Source organism: Cuculus canorus, chromosome 2 (assembly GCF_017976375.1).
Source record: "Cuculus canorus isolate bCucCan1 chromosome 2, bCucCan1.pri, whole genome shotgun sequence".
Taxonomy (NCBI): Eukaryota; Metazoa; Chordata; class Aves; order Cuculiformes; family Cuculidae; genus Cuculus; species Cuculus canorus.
This window is the reverse complement of record NC_071402.1, coordinates 80,596,452-80,615,280: the sequence shown is the minus strand read 5'-3', so window position 1 is coordinate 80,615,280 and position 18,829 is coordinate 80,596,452. Positions and strand designations below refer to the sequence as shown.

The 18,829-nt window shown below is 36.9% G+C and overlaps 1 protein-coding gene across 14 annotated transcripts in view; it reads left to right on the top strand.

Moving 5' to 3' along the window:
* Positions 1–15,154, top strand: part of CDH18 (cadherin 18) — a 557,226-nt gene extending 542,072 nt beyond the window's left edge. For 12 of the 14 annotated variants that reach the window (XM_054059856.1, XM_054059852.1, XM_054059848.1 and 9 more), the window contains 2 exons: positions 8,132–8,383; positions 9,888–15,154. In XM_054059856.1, the coding sequence (XP_053915831.1) occupies positions 8,132–8,383; positions 9,888–10,390 (755 nt within the window). In that variant the 3' untranslated portion in view covers positions 10,391–15,154. Of the gene's footprint in view, positions 1–8,131; positions 8,384–9,887 lie in introns of those variants that run through there. The other 2 variants (XM_054059861.1, XM_054059862.1) reach the window with 2 other exon arrangements.
* Positions 15,155–18,829: the final 3,675 nt, after the last annotated feature.

Here is an 18,829-nt window from a genome sequence, read left to right as displayed (position 1 = left end):
AATATAGTTCCACATAAACAAATTAAGTGCCCTAACTTTAGAAATATAAGAAATGTAAATCATTCCAATATATTTTCTTTGGTTTGAATTCATTATCACTTCTCAGGAAATTTATAGAAGTTGAACTGCTGACATAAGCAGAGCTGAAAATTAAAACACACCTTAAGCTATAAACAGACTTTAACCCTATTTTTTTTACTTCTTTTTCTCTTGTGTCTGCCTGTAATGTATAATGTGTCAAAGGTATTCTCAAATTGTGAATAGTGAGACTCCTCCAAAGTGCTCCACTAGTCACCTCCCATGGTGTTATCATTCTATCTCAGCTGCCTCGATTTTCCTATGCTTTCCTTTCTTTTATTGGTTCAGAAGCTCTATGGAAAAAGGCAGAGATAATGGGAAGAAGAATGTGATAACAGGCTTCAATACTGTGTGCAGTCTGGATTAATAAACAACCACATCTTTAGAGAGTGAAGAGATACTGCATTAACAGCCATGTAGAATTTTCTGTGTGTAACCTCAAATCCACTTCCGATGTACCTTAAGTTCTAATTGCCATGTTTGCAAAGCACAGCCCAAATATGAGATTTTAGATCATGAAATGGGACGATGTGCACCACAAGGAGTCAGATAAATCTTTCTTTCCCTGTGTTGGAGCTGTTAATTTCGCTTAGCATTGAAGCCTTTCATCTCCAGTGAGTCCTGGTTCTTATCATATTTCTCATAGGTGAAGGTCACATTTTAAAGTTATAAAATGATATGAAAAGGTCTTTTCTTCCAGGCCTATAAGAATCGGATTTGTAATTCCATTGCTGTCATCTATACACTTTTCTTCCTTGTACATCTGCTGTATCAATTTTCTAGTATCAAAGGAATTTCTCAATCCATGATCCTGCCCCTCACCTTCAAACTACCTTTGTTGATATAACTTTCGCCCCTCCTCCTCCCAAAAGTTGATATAACTTTTTCCCCTCATCAGCATCTGTCTTCGTACTTGGCTGTCTGTAGCTTTTATGGTTTGTGAGATTTTTTTTTTTATTTATGCTAAGATTTTTCTCTTAAAAGTTGCTGTCTTTCTGCCTCTTCTCTCAGTGGGTCCTCCAATAGATTTTGATAAGGAATGTAAACCAAGTATGGAAACTTAGAACAACAGAATAGCTGTCAGAATGCAGTTGGTACTGCAGTTTGGCCAAACTTTTATAACTTATTCATTTTGTTAGTATAACTTTACATACAATTGCCCTCAAGAACAGAGCTCTGACTAGAACATGAGAGACATGGTTTCTCTGTTACAAGAACTTCATTAGCTTTGGTCATTGTCTACTGTCCTTGATTCTCAGTGACCTGTGGAAAATCAGTTCTTAGATACAGGTTCCTTCTCTATAAAAATGTTGGAGATCTCATTTCTAAAATATTCTGAAAGATTTAATAAGAAAGAATAGTATCTGAGAGCTGAGTTACTTTCCAGTATTTTATTTCTATGTACACATGGGCATGCACGAAGAGTTGCTTTCTTCAACTCTGTAGTAGTGAAAGTATCAGTGAGAATTATTACTAGTGATGATGTATGGCGCAGAAAATTTCCATGCCAGAGCCCAAAAGAGTACAATCATATTTTTCGTTTTTATTGAGATTTGTGAAATTGCATTGAAGGAACACCTTTATGTTGTTTCTATGAAAATTCTTATAATTGTGTATGTTGTTACAAAATCTCCTGGGTATAGGTCATGTAATTTCTGTTTCTCATGAAATCTAGTTGTTACTCAAGAAAATACAAACAACATAAATACACTGTGGCAATTTTTTTAGTAAAATATTTGAGTCTGACACCCTCTTTGCCTAAAATTGTGTCTTATATGAATATTTAATTCTATGATGCTAGCAATGCAATAAAAACAATTTAATGTTGAAAAATGTAACATTAAAAGAAAAATGTCTATTTTTTTTTAATTTGTATTTGGTTTTTGTTGTATTAAAATGTCAGTCCCTTATTTGGAGAGTCCATCCCCCTGGACAAGCAGGGTTTAATTGTATCTCTTTTCAGATTTCTTCACCATAACACGTGAATTGTCCAGTTTGTCATTTTGCTCTTTTTATTTTTTTCACAGTTTTTATTTATTTTCCTCATGATTTTTCTACCGTCTTCCCATACTTACGCTTATAATGCCCACACATGCTCACATCTCAATGTTTTTTCTTTTACATCTTTCTGGTCTTCTGTGCTTAAATCCTTTCATTACTGATAGGTTCCTTCTCAGAAGTTCTCAGGTTTTCTTCATTATATTCAATCTCTGATGCTTTTCTTTTCAATCTGCATTTTCAGTGCTGCTTCTCTAGATATATAGTGATACTGAATCATTCACTACATTTATGCCAGAGGTTGGAAGGAGGACGTTATGCTTTCCTGCTCAGATTTTAATCACAGATGCACAGAATGGTAGGGTTGGAAGAGACCTCTGGAGATCATCTAGTCCACCCCCCATGTTAAAAGAGGTTAACTTAGAGCAGGCTGTAGAGCACTCCGTCCAGGTGGGTTTTGAATATGTCCAGGGAAGGAGACTCCATAGCATCCCTGGCCAACTTGTCCCAGTACTCTGTCATCCTCAAGGTAAGGAATTTTTTCCCTCACGTTCAGGTGGAACTTCCTGTGTTCCAGTTTGTGCCTGTTGTCCTTTGTCCTGTTGATGGGCCCCATGGGAAAGAATCTGGCCCCATCATCTTGACATACATCCTTTAGATATTTACAAGTACTGCTAAGAACCCCTGTCAGTCTTCTCTTCTCCAGGCTAAACAGACCCAGGGCTCTCAGCCTTTCCTCACAAGACTGATGCTTCAATATCCTAGCCATCTTTGTGGCCCTCCATTGGACTCTCTCCATAGCTCCTTGTCATTCTTCAGCTGGGGAACCCAGAATTGGACGTGATATTTCAGATGTGACTTTGCTAGAACAGAGTAAAGAGGGAGGATTACCTCCCTACAATCTGCTAGCCACACTTTTCTTCATGTACCGCAGGATGACATTAGCTCTCTTTGCCTTGGGGACATATTGCTGGCTCCTTGGTAGCTTATTGTCTACCAGGACTCCAAGATCCTTCTCTTCTTCCCTTGTGCTCATGTATTGTATTATTCCTCCTTAGGTGCAGGACTCTGCACTTCCCGATTTTGAACTTCATCATGTTCCTATCCATCCAACTCTCTAGCTTGTCCAGGTCTCACTGAATGACAGCAGAGCCTTTTGGTGTATCAGCCAGTCACTCTAGTTTTGTGTCATCAGCCAATTTGTTGAGGGTACACTCTGTCCCCTCATCCTGGTCATTGATGAACATGTTGAACAAGGCCAGGCCAAGTACTGGAACCCCCAGTTATCCCTGGGGAACACAGCTAGCTCCAGGCTTCCAAGTAGACTCTGCACCTCTGATCCCAGCTCTCTGAGCTGTGCCAACCAGCCAGTTCTCAATTCACCTCATTCACATAACTCACGTTCCCTAAGTTTAGCTATGAGAATATTGTGGGAGACAGTGTCACAAGCCTTGCTAAAGTTGAGGTATACAACATCCACTGTTCTCCCCTCATATATCCAGTCAATAATGCCATCATAGAAGGCCATCAGGTCAGTCAAGCCTGATTTCCCCTGAATACTAGGCCTTCTTTTGGTATAGGTCCAGGAAGGTTCACATGGACAGAATTTTGTTTTTCTTACTTACATGGACAAGAGAGTTGAAGTGTTTGGGACTTGTAGAGACTGTAATAGAAATAAGGTGGAATATTAAGCAGAATTGAAAGACTGCTCTTATTATTGGTAATAACAGCTGCTGTCACCTTTTTGATTTAGCATAAGATCTGAGAATATTTTCTTTTGAGATGAGAGACATGATAGATGTTAATATTAATGCTTAGCTCATGGATATAGTGTCAGTTACTACCAATAGGGAATTACATTTCAAGCCGAGTCCTTGAACATATCCTTAGGTTTCTAAGGTATTATTTTTTGATAATTTTGTTGTGCATTTGTCATCTTCTCATTTGTTGTGACTCAAAATGTAATACCCATTAGAACTGTCTCTTCTTTGAAATTTCTTCTTCTGTCAATAAGTACATGAACTAGAAAGTACATATGGGCCTGTTGCACCTAATGACTTCAGTGGGATTTCTAGGTGACCACTCAGATTTTACTTTATTGTGGTGGTATTGGTGCTGAAGGAAAAAAAAAGAGCAATAACCTTCAAAGTAAAACAGGACTGCAACTATTCTCTTGCAGTTAAGCTTAATAACGTGGGCTGTGTATATTACACAGCACTTGGCCTTGTATGTCCTCTGTACCCAGTGGAGCTTAGATTTCATTAATATGTTTCGATGTGTTTTGTATTCTCTTCTGATTTTATGAAATAATGTGAAAACTGTATATCAGTCCAGCAGAGCAATGTTATCATGGCACAAAAGGCAGTCACGTGCTACAGAGTGTGTAGCATGAGGCTATTTAAAGATTATTAAGTCTCCTCAGGTCACTGGAATATTGTTAAAGCACTGTGTAAAAGTGGGAGGAGAAAAATCTGTATACTCTCGCCCATGCTACCTGCTGGGAAGAGTCCTGGTATATGCTATTAGCTCTGGCTGTGGTTGGGTGATATGTGTCAGAGTCTAGTTCGCCCAGACCATACCAGGGAGAGTGTCAAAATTTAGCAGCACGAACAGTCACTGTTCCAGGGGTCATACTTGCTCCCAGCAACTGCAGGAGATTAAAGAGAGAATCTTAGAGAGGAGGTCCGCTAATAATCTGTAACAAGTTGCATTTCAAGGAGGAGAAACAAGTATAAACTGAATTCTGAACAACTAGAAAGTCAGTGGAGTTTTTCATGTATATGGGGGAAATGACAATGAAGCTTTTTTCTGAGCGTAGAAAGGCAGAAGCAGCAGTCATCACCTTATATATATACTGAGAATTAACTTTTTTATGTGAAATATATATTTGTTTAAAATTCTGTACTAACCACAGATATGTGAGTTTATTTCTTCTCTTGGGCTGTATCTAGCGCTCAATCTGCCACTGCTTTGGCAGCTGGCAGGCACACCAGCTGAAGGTCATTTTATATTCTGTGATGATTTCTCTTGTGTCCTCTTTTTTGCTAGAGTGTCCATCCTACTTCCCCAATACTCCTCTCTTATCTGTGTCCTCCAGCAGTATTAGGGAAGTTGGGACTGACAGTAAAAAAAATTAATGGAGAGATTGGCAAAATGTTTTTATGAAACATTATGTAGCAGCAAGATAAAGCAGCTGCTTACTTAATGCCCTGAATATACTACAATGTGTACTGAAAAATTAAAAAACATGAATGCATTCTACCTCTTCGTAATCTGTGTTCCATAAGATTATTTTCTCGGTTTAGGAGTGTTATTTAATTAAAAGTGGAAGACTACTTTCACAACACCAAATTAATCAATATGGAGAAAAGCTAATGTTTAAAAAAGTCTTTACAAAAATGAAAGAAATAGTCCTGCATGTCATATGCTATAAGTATATTGGAATCCTTTCTACAATCCTGTATAAAAATTACTGATTTACTGTATATCTTTTAGTTCTTCTCCAGGTTACTGAAAACACGTTTGTTTTTTTTTTTTTATTTTGAGGTGTGTGTGTGTGTATCTGGCAACTTTGTAAGGAAAATAGTATGTTTTATCATAGGTATTTTACAGAATCATAGAATCATTATGTTGGAAAAGATCATAGAGATTATCAACTCCAACCATACCTGTCTACTACTAAATAACTTCCCCAAGCACCTCATCAAGCACCAATCTGCCTTTTAAGCACCTCCAGGGATGGTGAATCAACCACCTCCCTGGGCAGTCTGGTCCAGTGCTTGATAACCCTTTCTGTGAAGAAATTTTTCATAATGTCCAATCTAAACTTCCCCTGATGCAGCTTTATGCTATTCCCTCTTGTCCTATCACCTATCACTTGGGAGAAGAGACCAGCACCCACCTCTCTGCAACCTCCTTTCAGGCAGTTATAGAGAACAATAAGGTCTCCCCTCAGCCTCCTCTTCTCCAGGCTAAACAATCCCAGTTCCCTCAGCCACTCCTTGGAAGACTTGTTTTCCAACCCCTTCACCAGTTTCATCATTCTTCTCTGGACACTCTCCAGGACCTCAATGTCTTTCTTATAGTGAGGGATCCCAAACTGAACACAGTATTCGAGATGTGGCCTCTCTAGTGCACAGTACAGGGAAAGAATCACTTCTCCAGTTCTGCTGGCAGTATTCTTATACAGGCCGAGTTGCCATTGGCCTTCTTGGCCACCTGAGCACACTGTTGACTCATGTTCAGTCAGCTGTTGACCAACACTCTCAGGTCTTTCTCTGCCAGGCAGCTTTCAAGCCACTCTTCCCCAAGCCTGTAGCACTCGCTGCATGGAGGTTTTGTGTCCCAAGTGCAGGACTATTCACTTGGCCTTGTTAAACCTCATCCCATTGGCCTCAGCCCATCGGTCCAGCTTGTTCAGAACCCTCTGTAGAGCCTCCCTACCCTCCAGCAGATCAACACTTCCTCCTAGTTTAGTGGCATCCGCAAACTTGCTAAGGGTGCATTCAATCCCTGCATCCACGTCACTGATAAAGATACTGAATAGGACTGTACCCAACACTGAGCCCTGGGGTACACCACTTGTGACCGCCCTCCAACTGGATTACCTCCATTTACCACCACTAACTTATTTTAGAATCTGTGTACAATTATAATTTCCACGACATGATGATTTTACTCTGTATCAGATTTTTTTCACATGTAAGAATTATCTGTTCATCTTATTCAGCTTGCAACAGAGTTCTGTAAATGGAATTAATGTAAATGCCACTGTAAGTGGCTGGTGTCATGCCTCTAAAGAGGAAGTTGGTATAAAAAAGTAAAAGAGGACATTAAGCCTACAGTTAGTAAATAAATATTGTAATTACTGCAAATGGTAAGAAAAAGACTTAACAAGTTTCTAACAAACTCACCGTACTAGAAACTTCCAAGAAGATAAGTAGGGAAGGTGGAGAAGAGATGCTGATGAACTTCAGTGCAGTGGAATCCGATGCTCAGTTCTTGGCTGGGCAGCAAGGATATCACTTCTTAACTCATACATGCATTTATTGTGTGAAACCTGTTACTAAGTATATTATGTTACAATATTATGCTGATGTGCAGCTATACTTCTAGTCTTTCTCAGTACCACTGTTGGGTGATATGCAAAACCAAGATGCTGAGAGAAGTGAGCTAAAATAAGTGTTTTAAAAATTGGCACAGAGCTTGATAGTATTGTGTCATGGTGAGCAGTCATCTGTTAAACAGTTTATATCCAATTTAAACAAAAACTTAGCTCCTCCATTCGAATGTTCATGTGGAAAGCAATCAGTCCTGTGGGCTAAAATATGCTACACTAACGGTACATATTGTGCTAAATTTTCAGAAACTGCGACAGACTTAGGTTTTTTTAATAGATTGTGATAAACCCATTTAATGCTGTAGCCACAGTGATAAGGAAGAAGAAGAAATTTTGTGGTTTGTAGTAGGAAGAGAAACCAAGCAGACATATTTTTGCACTTATTACTCCTTTGTTGTTTGTTAAAAAACTCCAAACCCACAACCCCACAACTGGAAACTGTGTGACTCTTAATCGTGGGCAAGCAGTATGAGAGGAGAGCATGAATGAATGTCTTATTTTAACTTTTACAAAAGACCTTTTAACATTTATCTGAAAACTTAGAGTTTTTTATGTAGTAGATGAATTCCATAACAGATATCAGAACTTCAAGTATTCACCTTTCCAAATGTCCCTTTACTACCAGCAGCATAAAGGGGATAAAACATGTGCAAATTGGACCCAAAATATTTGTCAAAGTTCATTTAGACTCTAGGACAAGCACGTGAGCTTAAATAACCTATTTATGCAATACCAATTATTTTCCTCTGCCTCCTCTTTTTCCTCTGTTGGCCACAAATGCTTCCTGCCTAGTTTTAATTCTAGATTGTACCTTTTTACAGATTAAGACTGTCTTGTATTAAGATGTCTCTTGCTTCTATTTGATGTGATACAACAGTCAATAACAGTTTTATTTTTTTGTTTCATTAAAATGGTATTCTGGATTTGATATTGTAGATAATACAGCCAGTATCCTAACAAGACGAAGAAGATACAGTCGAACCGCTAAAGACATCTATTACCTCCCAGTTTTGATTTCTGATGGTGGAGTGCCCCCTCTCAGCAGCAGCAGTACTCTCACAATTAGGGTTTGTGCCTGTGAGAGAGATGGACGAGTGAGAACTTGCCATGCTGAAGCTTTCCTTTCCTCTGCTGGCTTGAGCACAGGAGCTTTAATCGCGATTCTGCTCTGTGTTGTCATACTTCTTGGTAAGCCATTTTCAATATTAAACAATGCTACCCTTCCTCTGCCTCTTTGAATGCAACAGGGCAGAAATTTTTAACACGATATATTTTTGGACCAGAGGCTTCCTGATAGTAGGAGTTAACTAGAAACACACAGCTGTGATTAGGGGAGGAGGCTTAGGTAAAATTAGTAGTGAAAAATAATTTTAAAGTACATTCATGAATATCTGGAATCCACTAGAAATTATTTTTCAGAGGTTATCAAATAATTAGCACTGCTGATCTTTTTTTCTGCAATTTGGAAAGATCTCAAAAAGCCACTGACTCTAATTCCGTGTCTAGAATAGTGTGAAAAATGATAGAAAAGAGATGAGGAAAGCTTTTTGAAATACATTACACTGTAAGAAGCAGCATTAGCACTGTACAAAAGCCATTTCTTAATTACCTTTGTGGGATAAGCTGATACCAATGCACAACATAATCCACAAGGGCAAGGGACATATGAGACTACGAAATGATTCCATTAGATGAATGTCGTGGCAAGTGCATTTTCTTTTGATTGTCTCTTGACTACATTTTTGGTCCAGAGCAATTTGAATGTTAGCTATTGGTTAATGTACTTTTTCATGTTTTTCCTGACAGAGGAGTAATTTGTGGGTACAGATCTCTGCATAACTCACATGCCTTTCTGAATTCCTATAGAGACAGCAAGAAAGAATGGGAATTGGAGATTTTGAGGATTTTTTTTTTCCAAAAGCTCCACATTTTATAGACAACTTTCCTCACGGCTTTCATCAGAACTGTTTTAAAATGTATAGTAATACATTTAGTTTATCATATTTGATTGTATAGTCATATGAAAAAATAGAAGTTTTACATCTGAATTATATATATAAACTAATTATATATTTTAATTAAGCACTGAAAACCTTAACAATGCTTCTGAAAAATGTCAGCCCTAGCTACTCATTCCTGATTTAACTATAAGTATGTTAACCTTTTTAAATCCTTTATGAAATCCCTAATCATCTAACTAGTAGATTTCACTACTGACTCAAGAAACCCCAGCAATTACCTCAAAGAAAACGTACAGTGCAAGAGTGCTCTTTACTGACCCTTTGGAAGACCAGGCTATATTGGGAGTTTGTAGTTTCAGTACAGAGTTATCACTTTTCCCCTTAATTGTGTGGACTCAGCCTGTTGCGCTTTGACATATTGTTATGTCAGTACATGGCAGTATGGATTTTGTGTGTACTTCCCAGGTTTATGGTAATTTACCTTTAGGTAATACTTTACGCAACAAAGGCATTGGTTACTTAAGAGTATAAATACACTTTTTCCACATTGGACAGATTTGGTGATCCTTTGTGGATGTGCCATTATGGCACATGCCTGATGTAATCATCCTGAATACCGTTATTAACCTCAAACTATTATACCTTTGTGTTTGTGACTTAGTATCTGCTATATTTTAGTTTATATCTACTTACTTCAGATGTGAACTTTAAACCTAATCTAATATCTGCAGTTTTCTCTTTAGCAATTGTGGTCCTTTTCATCACCCTAAGACGTAGCAAGAAGGAACCTTTAATCATTTCAGAAGAAGACGTCCGGGAAAATGTTGTGACATATGATGATGAGGGTGGTGGAGAAGAAGACACAGAAGCATTTGACATCACAGCACTGCGGAATCCATCAGCTGCTGAGGAGCTAAAATATCGGAGGGATGTTCGCCCTGAAGTGAAGCCTCCACCCAGGCATCTTCTCTCCTCAAGCTTTGACAGTATAGATGTTCAGGAGTTCATTAAGCAAAGACTGGCAGAGGCTGATCTGGACCCCAGCGTGCCCCCATATGACTCCCTACAGACATATGCCTATGAGGGTCAGAGATCAGAAGCTGGATCTATCAGCTCTCTGGATTCAGCCACAACACACTCTGACCAGGATTATAATTACCTTGGAGACTGGGGACCTGAGTTCAAGAAGCTAGCTGAACTCTATGGGGAAATAGAATCAGAAAGAACAACTTAGTTGTAATACCCAGAAGAGAGGTTCCTAAACGACTGAAGATATAATGACAGCAACGGTCACAAAAAATGAATACAGTACTTGGAACTGAGCAAGTTGTATGCAGTTACTGTAGAACAAGTGCCCTTTTCTTATTTGAAACTGGGTTCTGCAATTGGAAGAAAGTCAAATTTTGAAAAATACAGAAAAAAGAAGCTATTGTCCCTTGCGTATATTTTTTAATTGCTCAATAAAGTCTGTGGTACTGTATCTGTAACAATACCTAAAGTAAAGCCAAGCAATGACATTTTTATTGCAATATGCTTAAGATCTCTAAGCTACAGTAAGTTAATGGTCACGCCTGTTTAGAAAGATAACTAACAGAGGAGCAAATCTCTTGCAGGTGGTTGTGATGTTGCATTTCTAGCTGTGCTCTTGGCCTTGTGATCACAATGTGAGGTAGCCAGTGGGGTTTACTATCAGTGTGAGAAGTGTTAACGGTCCTTTACATAAGGGATAAGCCACATCTGCCCTCTTAAAATAAATGGTCCTTTGATGATTTAATCTTATTGAATAAGCAGGTTGCATTGAGATGATATTGTTTCATTATGTCCTTCATAATCTTTTCATCCATAACCAGCTAACAAAGGGAAGGTGTCATTAGTTGTTAGCCCAAATATGGCTCTAAGTGAGTAACCCCAGACCTGCTATATTTCTGCATGCTAGAGGAACTGTTGCTTCCAGTGTTGTGCTTTTTATTTTTGTCTTTTCACAGGAATATCATTCATTTAAATGGAATGGATCAAAAGCACTCTTTATGCAGTGAAGCAGATGAAGCATAGGCTCTTACAATAAAGACATTGGCAGCACCATTAAACTATGCAGTTGTTTGCTTCAGTGTGCTCCTGTTATGTCAATCGATGAAGCTACAACAACCAGTATAAAACACAGAATTCTTAATCATAACGTCTTTCTATTTCTGTGTATGACTAAAAGCAAAATAGAGTTGCTAGTAAGACGTTGGAATAGAAAAAAATGAAGGAAAGAGAATGAGAATATAATGGGTTTTTTTTTTTCCTTTTTAATTCAAGCAACTCATATTTAGTTTCTCTTAGGGCAATTTCCATCTAAGCAGAGCAAGTTTTTTCCTCTTGTTTCAAGCATCATGGGAACAGGAAAATTTTGAGTCAGTGGAGGAAGAAAAAACAAAAAGGTACCATTATTGTGGTTCCCCTGGATTAAATAAATTGATTTCTTTCTTTAGTAATTTTTTAGCCTTACAGAACTGCTTAAGAGTTCTGGCTAACACTGTAGGCTACTTAGCACTTAATCCAGCAGGTTCTTTTGTTTTCCTTTGTTTTGTTTGAGACTTTAACCTTTTGTTTGTCTTTTATGTGATAATGCTGGGAGAGGACCAGGAGTTCCTAATATCCCATGAAAGATTATGACCAATAAAGCTCACCATTTCTTACAGTCTTCTGCTTCTAAGAAAATTTACATCTGCTTAGGGAAGAGGACTTCTTGCAATTGCATTTGATAGGGAAACTGTCCGGAGCAGAAGCTGTGTACTGTTTGTTTACTCTCTGGTCTAGTGTGGAGAGTGATACAGATCTGCACTTTCCACTACATTCCTCCCTGTGTATTTTAGGTGTCACTTATTTTCAGCTAGGTAGAGGAGAGAGTACCTTTTCCTCCTTAGAGCAGCGTCTGTATTTCTGGCTGACCAGCTGTGGGCCACACTGGTGAACCCCATTATTAATCCTTCCTTTCTTCACTGTATGGTTGGGTAGGTCCTAGATAAGACTGAAACTTTGGAAGAGTTCTACTGTGAAGATTTTTTTTATGTTTCTAAATTATCTCCTTCCTGAGATGATGTTGACTATTTTTTGTTAAACCAGCCTTCTGGAAAAAATAGCAAATAGCTCAGTAAGAAACTCTGCAAACTCTAAAAAGTATTAGTGTAGTGCCAGAACTATTTTTTACTGCACTGTTTTGTTTGCAACTTGAAAATTGTATTATTTACCTTTCTATCAACATCTGAACCCACAAGGCAATTTGGAGTTAAAACTCCTAAATGTTCTGCTGATGATTTGAAAGTAGATTAATAATCTGTGATTTTTTTTTAATTTTTATCACATACAGAATCTTCTAGAAATGATTTTAAAGAGACATATTCATTGTAGAGTTTGTAAAGTAAGGTTAAATGGATGCTTTAATGCAGCAAGAGTTATACTCAAGCTGTGAATGGCTTACGTATTGTCTTTTTTGGAAGTAGGTTTAGGATATGTTTCAGTTTTATCCCAAATGAAGCAATTAGTTATGCTGGATTTTATGAGGAGAATTTTTTTTTTTTTTACTAGGTCACATTTGCTTTATGCTAGTATTTATATTTTTATGTTATATGAATAGAGTGCTACGAAGAAAATCTTCCAGCACTAGTAGTACCACGAGCCATAATGCTTTGTACCACATCTGCATGAAAACTGCATTCATTGTATTATAGTTTTGAGAGCCAGGTATTAGTTATCTTTATGTCTGTTCCCTCTGGCCCTACACCAAAGCAGGGAAAAAAAATTGTATTTTGTGCTATACGCAGTGTTCCCACCCATATTTTCTTTTCATTTGCATCACAGAATGTTCAGGCTTAAAGCCAACAGAAGCACAATGCAATGACATGAGCAATTAATTGTTTCTTATGCTCATGTTTTGATTAAGTTAAGGAGAGAAGGAGATCATATCTCAGATAAATAAGTATCCCCTTTTCACCACTCCTAGTGCTCTCTCTGCTGCTGAACAGCACATGCATTGTACCCACAGCCCCAGGAGTTCTGAATCCTTTAAAACTCCGCAGGGTTGTTGAGATGCTGCTTCAGTGATGTTGCAGTGTGTCCTGTTTGGTATGTCTTATCCACAGTGATCGCAGAATGTGCTTTTCTATCATGATACGTCTGCATGCTTGCTATTCTTGCTGTTTTAAACTCAAACACACATCACAGTGTCGTGTTGTTTGCATGACAAATGGCAGAATATTAAATCTTCAGGGCCACAGAATGAGGCCTCACAGTGCAGAAAGAACAGGTTTACAGATTTCTCTCCCTGAATCCACAACTTTTCCTTTGGTCCTTTGTGTCCTAGAAAAATATTAAGCTCTATTTGAGAATTTTTATGTTCACACTGATTAAACTGGAAAAAAAATAACAGTATGCCATGGAGGGCACAATCATTTTGTAGCATTGCTTATTTAACCAAAATGTACATTTATTGAAACTGTTGTGGGAAACTCCTAGTTTATGTTTGAGTCTGATTGTATACTCTGTGTTCAAAGCTGTCATGGTTTTTTTGTGTACTCATATTCTCAGTATTTTTTCTGTTAGCCTGAGTAGTAATCCTGTTGTTATTTAACAACTAACACTGAAAACTGCCAGTTTTACTTAAAATGGAAGATACTGAGTGAAGTTAACTGGCACATACAAGTGATGCTTAAGGGCTTTCCAATTTACAATTTTATTTCTGCAACAGCTATTCAATTAATAGTACACGTACACAAAATTAATTACTCACACTCTTTCAAATTAACCCCCTTTCTTGTAATGATGAAGGCACTCAGTATGTTATAATCTTGACACATTATCTAAGTAAATGATATAATAAGTATTTTAAAAGGTAAAAATATATTGTCAACCTAAAACTAGTCAAAAATGTAACTTAATACACTTTAAAGACAAGGAAGTTCTTGAATTCAGCTGACATTAGGTTAAGATTCAAACATTGAAAACAAGTTAATTTGTTTATCAGTTATTAATATATTGTCATTTATTACACATATACAGAAGATTGTAAAAGTTGAAAGTAATTTCACTCTGTTAGGCACTTTATTTTTTGCATTCTTCTTAGACAACCAAAATAATTGTAAATGTTTTTGGGTTTGAATTCTAATTGATGCAGTTGTTTAAGTTGTGAATACTACAAGAAAATGTCTATGTAAACATATTCTCACTGGTATTTAAAATGAATCACAAAATTTCTGTGGTCTAAGACTTTGTAAAATCATCTTGTAGAAAATCTAAATATTGGACCAATCTGGAGTTAACCAAACTCATAGACACGCACAAAGGGTGACAAAGGAAATGTTATAAATGCAGAAAAGAACATGAAATTATGCTGTCTAGGGATTTGTGGATTATAAAGTGCTAAGACCTTGTACTTGCAGTACATATAAATGGCACAGTACATTCTAAGGAACACTAGGAGTGTGTTGCAAGTATTGGTCCATCTTATTTTTCCAAAGTCTCCAAAAATATATATATATTTTTTAACAAAGGAGTAATGTAAAGTATACCTCCTTATGCAAGTGTTACCGATAGAAATTGTTATGTTTTCTTTTAATAAACAAAAGGGACAAAATCTTTTATTCGTATTTTTCAAATAAAGATATGCTCTTTACTATGGTGATGGGTTATTGTATTCCTCATCACAACTGGAACGGGTTATTTTCTCATCACTCCTGCTTTTCATACTCACCAAAGAAATATAACAATCTATAGGCACTCTGTCTTTAAGAATGAGATGTGATACAGCAGTACTAATGAGGTCAATGTCAGAAACGGTATGGTAACTTTAGCTAGACTTTAATGCCTGATACAGTCACTCAGTTGTGTCACTGTTTCAAAGACTGCCTGACATGATAATTACTACAGATGGGTAGGGAGAAAAAGAGACACCAAGAGATACTTTGCAACAGACTGCAGTATAACTGCTAAATGGTTCATTACTTTTACTTGTGACAACTATTCCACTCCAGACATCACTGTCCTGAAACCGAAATGCGGCTTTATAGGATGAACACATTATCCACATGAGTGAGTTAGGGAATTGCACATCTATGAATCCAGACTGGTGGTAACAGCCAGGGTTATCATCCTAAATTGACACAGAATAGGAAGAGAAGAGAAGAGAAGAGAAGAGAAGAGAAGAGAAGAGAAGAGAAGAGAAGAGAAGAGAAGAGAAGAGAAGAGAAGAGAAGAGAAGAAACAGGCAAGAACATACACAGCAATCAAGTTCAAGCACATGCAATGAAACTGTACAGGAGTCATATTCTTTCTCAAAGGAATGAACAGGATTTACCTTAGTAAACATAGATTTTGGACCAATATGCTATGCAATTCCCACTTGTGCCTCAGCCTAGCCCAGAAAATAATTGTTATAATAAGATAATATTTGCAAGACAAATATTCTCAACCTGAATGTGAATGCAAGCTGAGAGGAGTAACTAGTGGTTTTGTGTTTTTCAGTTTTGATCCTCTTTTGAGGTTTTTAAACTTTCCACAGGATTTTTATAAAAACTTTAGATCATCTTTCATATGTAAGATTCATGGAACTCTTTTTTTTTTTTTTTTACTAACAAAGCTTATTATCTTCTTGTATTATTGTTAAATTAATTTTTTGGTTGCTTGAAGTCAAGGCTGCTCCTTGAATATGCATAGGTGTTTCATATGCTTCCATATACAGCAAATATACTGTTTATAGGTACAGAGAGTCTTCAAAAGCTATAAGGCTTTGCTTGTGAGTTTAGACTTTTTCTGTGGGCTTCATGAGGGTGGTGAGGCACCAGCACAGGTCTTCCAGGGTAGTTGTGGATGCCTCCTCCCTGGAAGTGTTCAAGGACAGATTGGATGGGGCCTGGTCTAATAGCAGGTGTCCCATGGCAGAGGGCTTGGAACTAGGTAACTTTTAAGATCCCTTCCAGCCCAAACCATTTTATTATTCTATGACCCCATGATTCTATGATCTTTGTGTTGTGTAAATCCTCACAAATCCACCAACACACTTCAATATTTAATTAATCCAGAAAGTTCTGATGATCCAAAAAACTCTTTCCACACTGAGGCCTCTAAATTTGGGTTGTTCTGAAAGAACACACAATAGAGCATATTATAGCTGGTGGGTAGTCAGACCCTGCAGAGACAACCTCATCCAGCAAAGCAACCGTTAAAGGCAAAAGGGTATTGTGATTGCGACTCTTAGAGGATCATAAGGCACACAGATTTTGAAAGGTGTTCTATTCCTGGCCAATCCTGAAAAAAATTGTAATCCATGGGATGTCCATAGCAGACCTTGTTCTCATGCATGTTTAATGTCCACATAGCTGGTGAGCTCAGTGGAAAGCCTCATAAAGGTACATGTAAATAACTGAACTATTGAAGTATCTGAACTGTCACATTTTCTGCTAGATTCCTAGGTGGAATAGATCAGTCTTAATGCATTTCCCAGGCTTTCAGTGTGGACACGTTTCTGAGGCATGCTGCAGTTCTAGCTCACACCTTTACCTGCCACATTAACTATTTTGAAACTAATTAGATTGCTCTTGACTGTAATGTGAAGATTTTACATCGTTTATTTAAAATTTGAATTAATATCTATGTGCTGTGTTTAAATGTAATTCTTTCCTGTATTTGAATTGGTTTTAGGACAAAGTACCTACAAGTAAAATGCAACCATATTTTGAATTCACAAGTACAACATATCTAACAACCATTTTTCATAATAGGATTTGGGTTGGGCAAAAATCGAATACTGTTAGTATAGAAGAAGTAAAATTCATTCTTGCTAAGTAAACTACATTTTGTGTAGATCTGTTGATTTTAAACTATACTTGAAGTGTAAAGGTCTATGAAAATATATGCAACCTGACTATGTCATATAGAACACATTAGGATCACTCAAAAAAAAAAATAGAGTCACAATCTACTATTTACAATCTCTTTGAAATTACTCTTTTTGATCAAAATTGTATTTTCAAGTTAGTTTAAATGTTTTGTGCTGCATAATTTTTCAGTTTGCTAACGGTAATGTGGAGGAGAAGGAATCAAAGATTAAAATCTTTTTAATCTCTAGCTGTTATAACTATTAAAAAAGACTAAAATTGAAAAAGTCTTTCTTTATGAAACAAATTGAATTATCAGCCCTGAAAAGCAAGTCACTTACATATGATGATGGTAATAATAAAAAGAACAATGCTCTTGTTTTTTCTTGCTTTTTTATCATAAAGCATCAAATCAGGAATTGTGGTGCCCTTTCTTCTATTGTATGTTTCTAAAACTTGACATATAAAGGAAACATCTCTGTGAATGAGGTTTCTGTTAGTTCTGTTTTGTCTATCCTGAGACCAAGATGTTTTTAAAATAGTTTTGTACTGCGAATTTTTTTAATGTAAGTTACCAAAGTATTCTTTAAGTGTTAACTAGTTGAGTTACATTACCGAAAATATAGTATCCAGTTTTCTGAAAGAGAGAAGGAAATGAAATGCAAAGTAAAACTCTCAAATCTTAGAGTTATGGAAGACTCCTAAGCAGATCTAAACCCAACACCTTATAAGCATATTCTATCCTGTATAGTGTTATTTAAAAATGAGGAAAAAAAAAAACCCAAACCTCTAGTGCTCACTTCATGATGTGTCCTTGTTTTCCAAATGAGCATTTCTTGTATCTTTATCATGTTTTTTTTCAATAATATCTTACTATTTCAGTAGGACTCACTAAAATCTTTTTGCCAAATTTTCTTCAGAAATTTCCTCAGAAAATTAAGAAGTAATTTCTGTTGAATATAATGGAAAGTCTATCAGAAGGACTGTTGTTTGACGAAGTCTGCAAGGACTAATCGTAATTGACAGGTCAAAGCACTTTATCATGGATGTGGAACAGTGGCTTCAGAGCAGGATGTTAGATGGGGATGTCCTAGTTCAGCTATTCATTTCATTATCCCACATCACAAACCTCACTGTCTTTTTATGGCTTGTTTAATGTGTATTTTTGGGTGAATCAACATTCTTATTTTCTGTTAAGCTCTGTGGGGCTGAGTGATCTTGAAATCATGAGCTTGTTCACCTTATATCCTCCTTTATTTTTTCACATTTTTGTCATTCTTTTCTACCACTGCCAACCCCCTTTACATGCTGGGTGCTTGAAGCACTGTAGCATAATAATTTATCTTAAGAATGTCAAGGGAATCTAGTGATAAAACTTCATCTCTCTGGAAAATGAAAATACTTATCAGTGGTATCTGTTGTCAAATGCACTAATCTTCCTTTTTTACCCTGGGGCAAACATTTTAATAGGAATTTATAACAGCTGAATTCCTTATCTTTTTCCTATGAATAATAACATGAAATTTAAATCAGCTTCTGTGATAACTTGAACAATCCTGGGGTTACTGAGCATTTGTATTAACCAAGATCCTAGTGTCCTAAGTCACACAGAAAATGACATTATTTGGCTAAAAAGAATCTGGCTTAGAAGGCAAAGTTTCTTGTCTTTTAATCCAATGTTACAAAGCAAAGACTACTAAGGGAGAGAAGGAGATTGTAGAAAGTGTGACAAGCAATGGGAGGGTAGTGAAGTAGATGGCAAACATCACAAGGCAGATACAATTACCAGTGAAATGATCAGAGAGGTCATATGATCAATA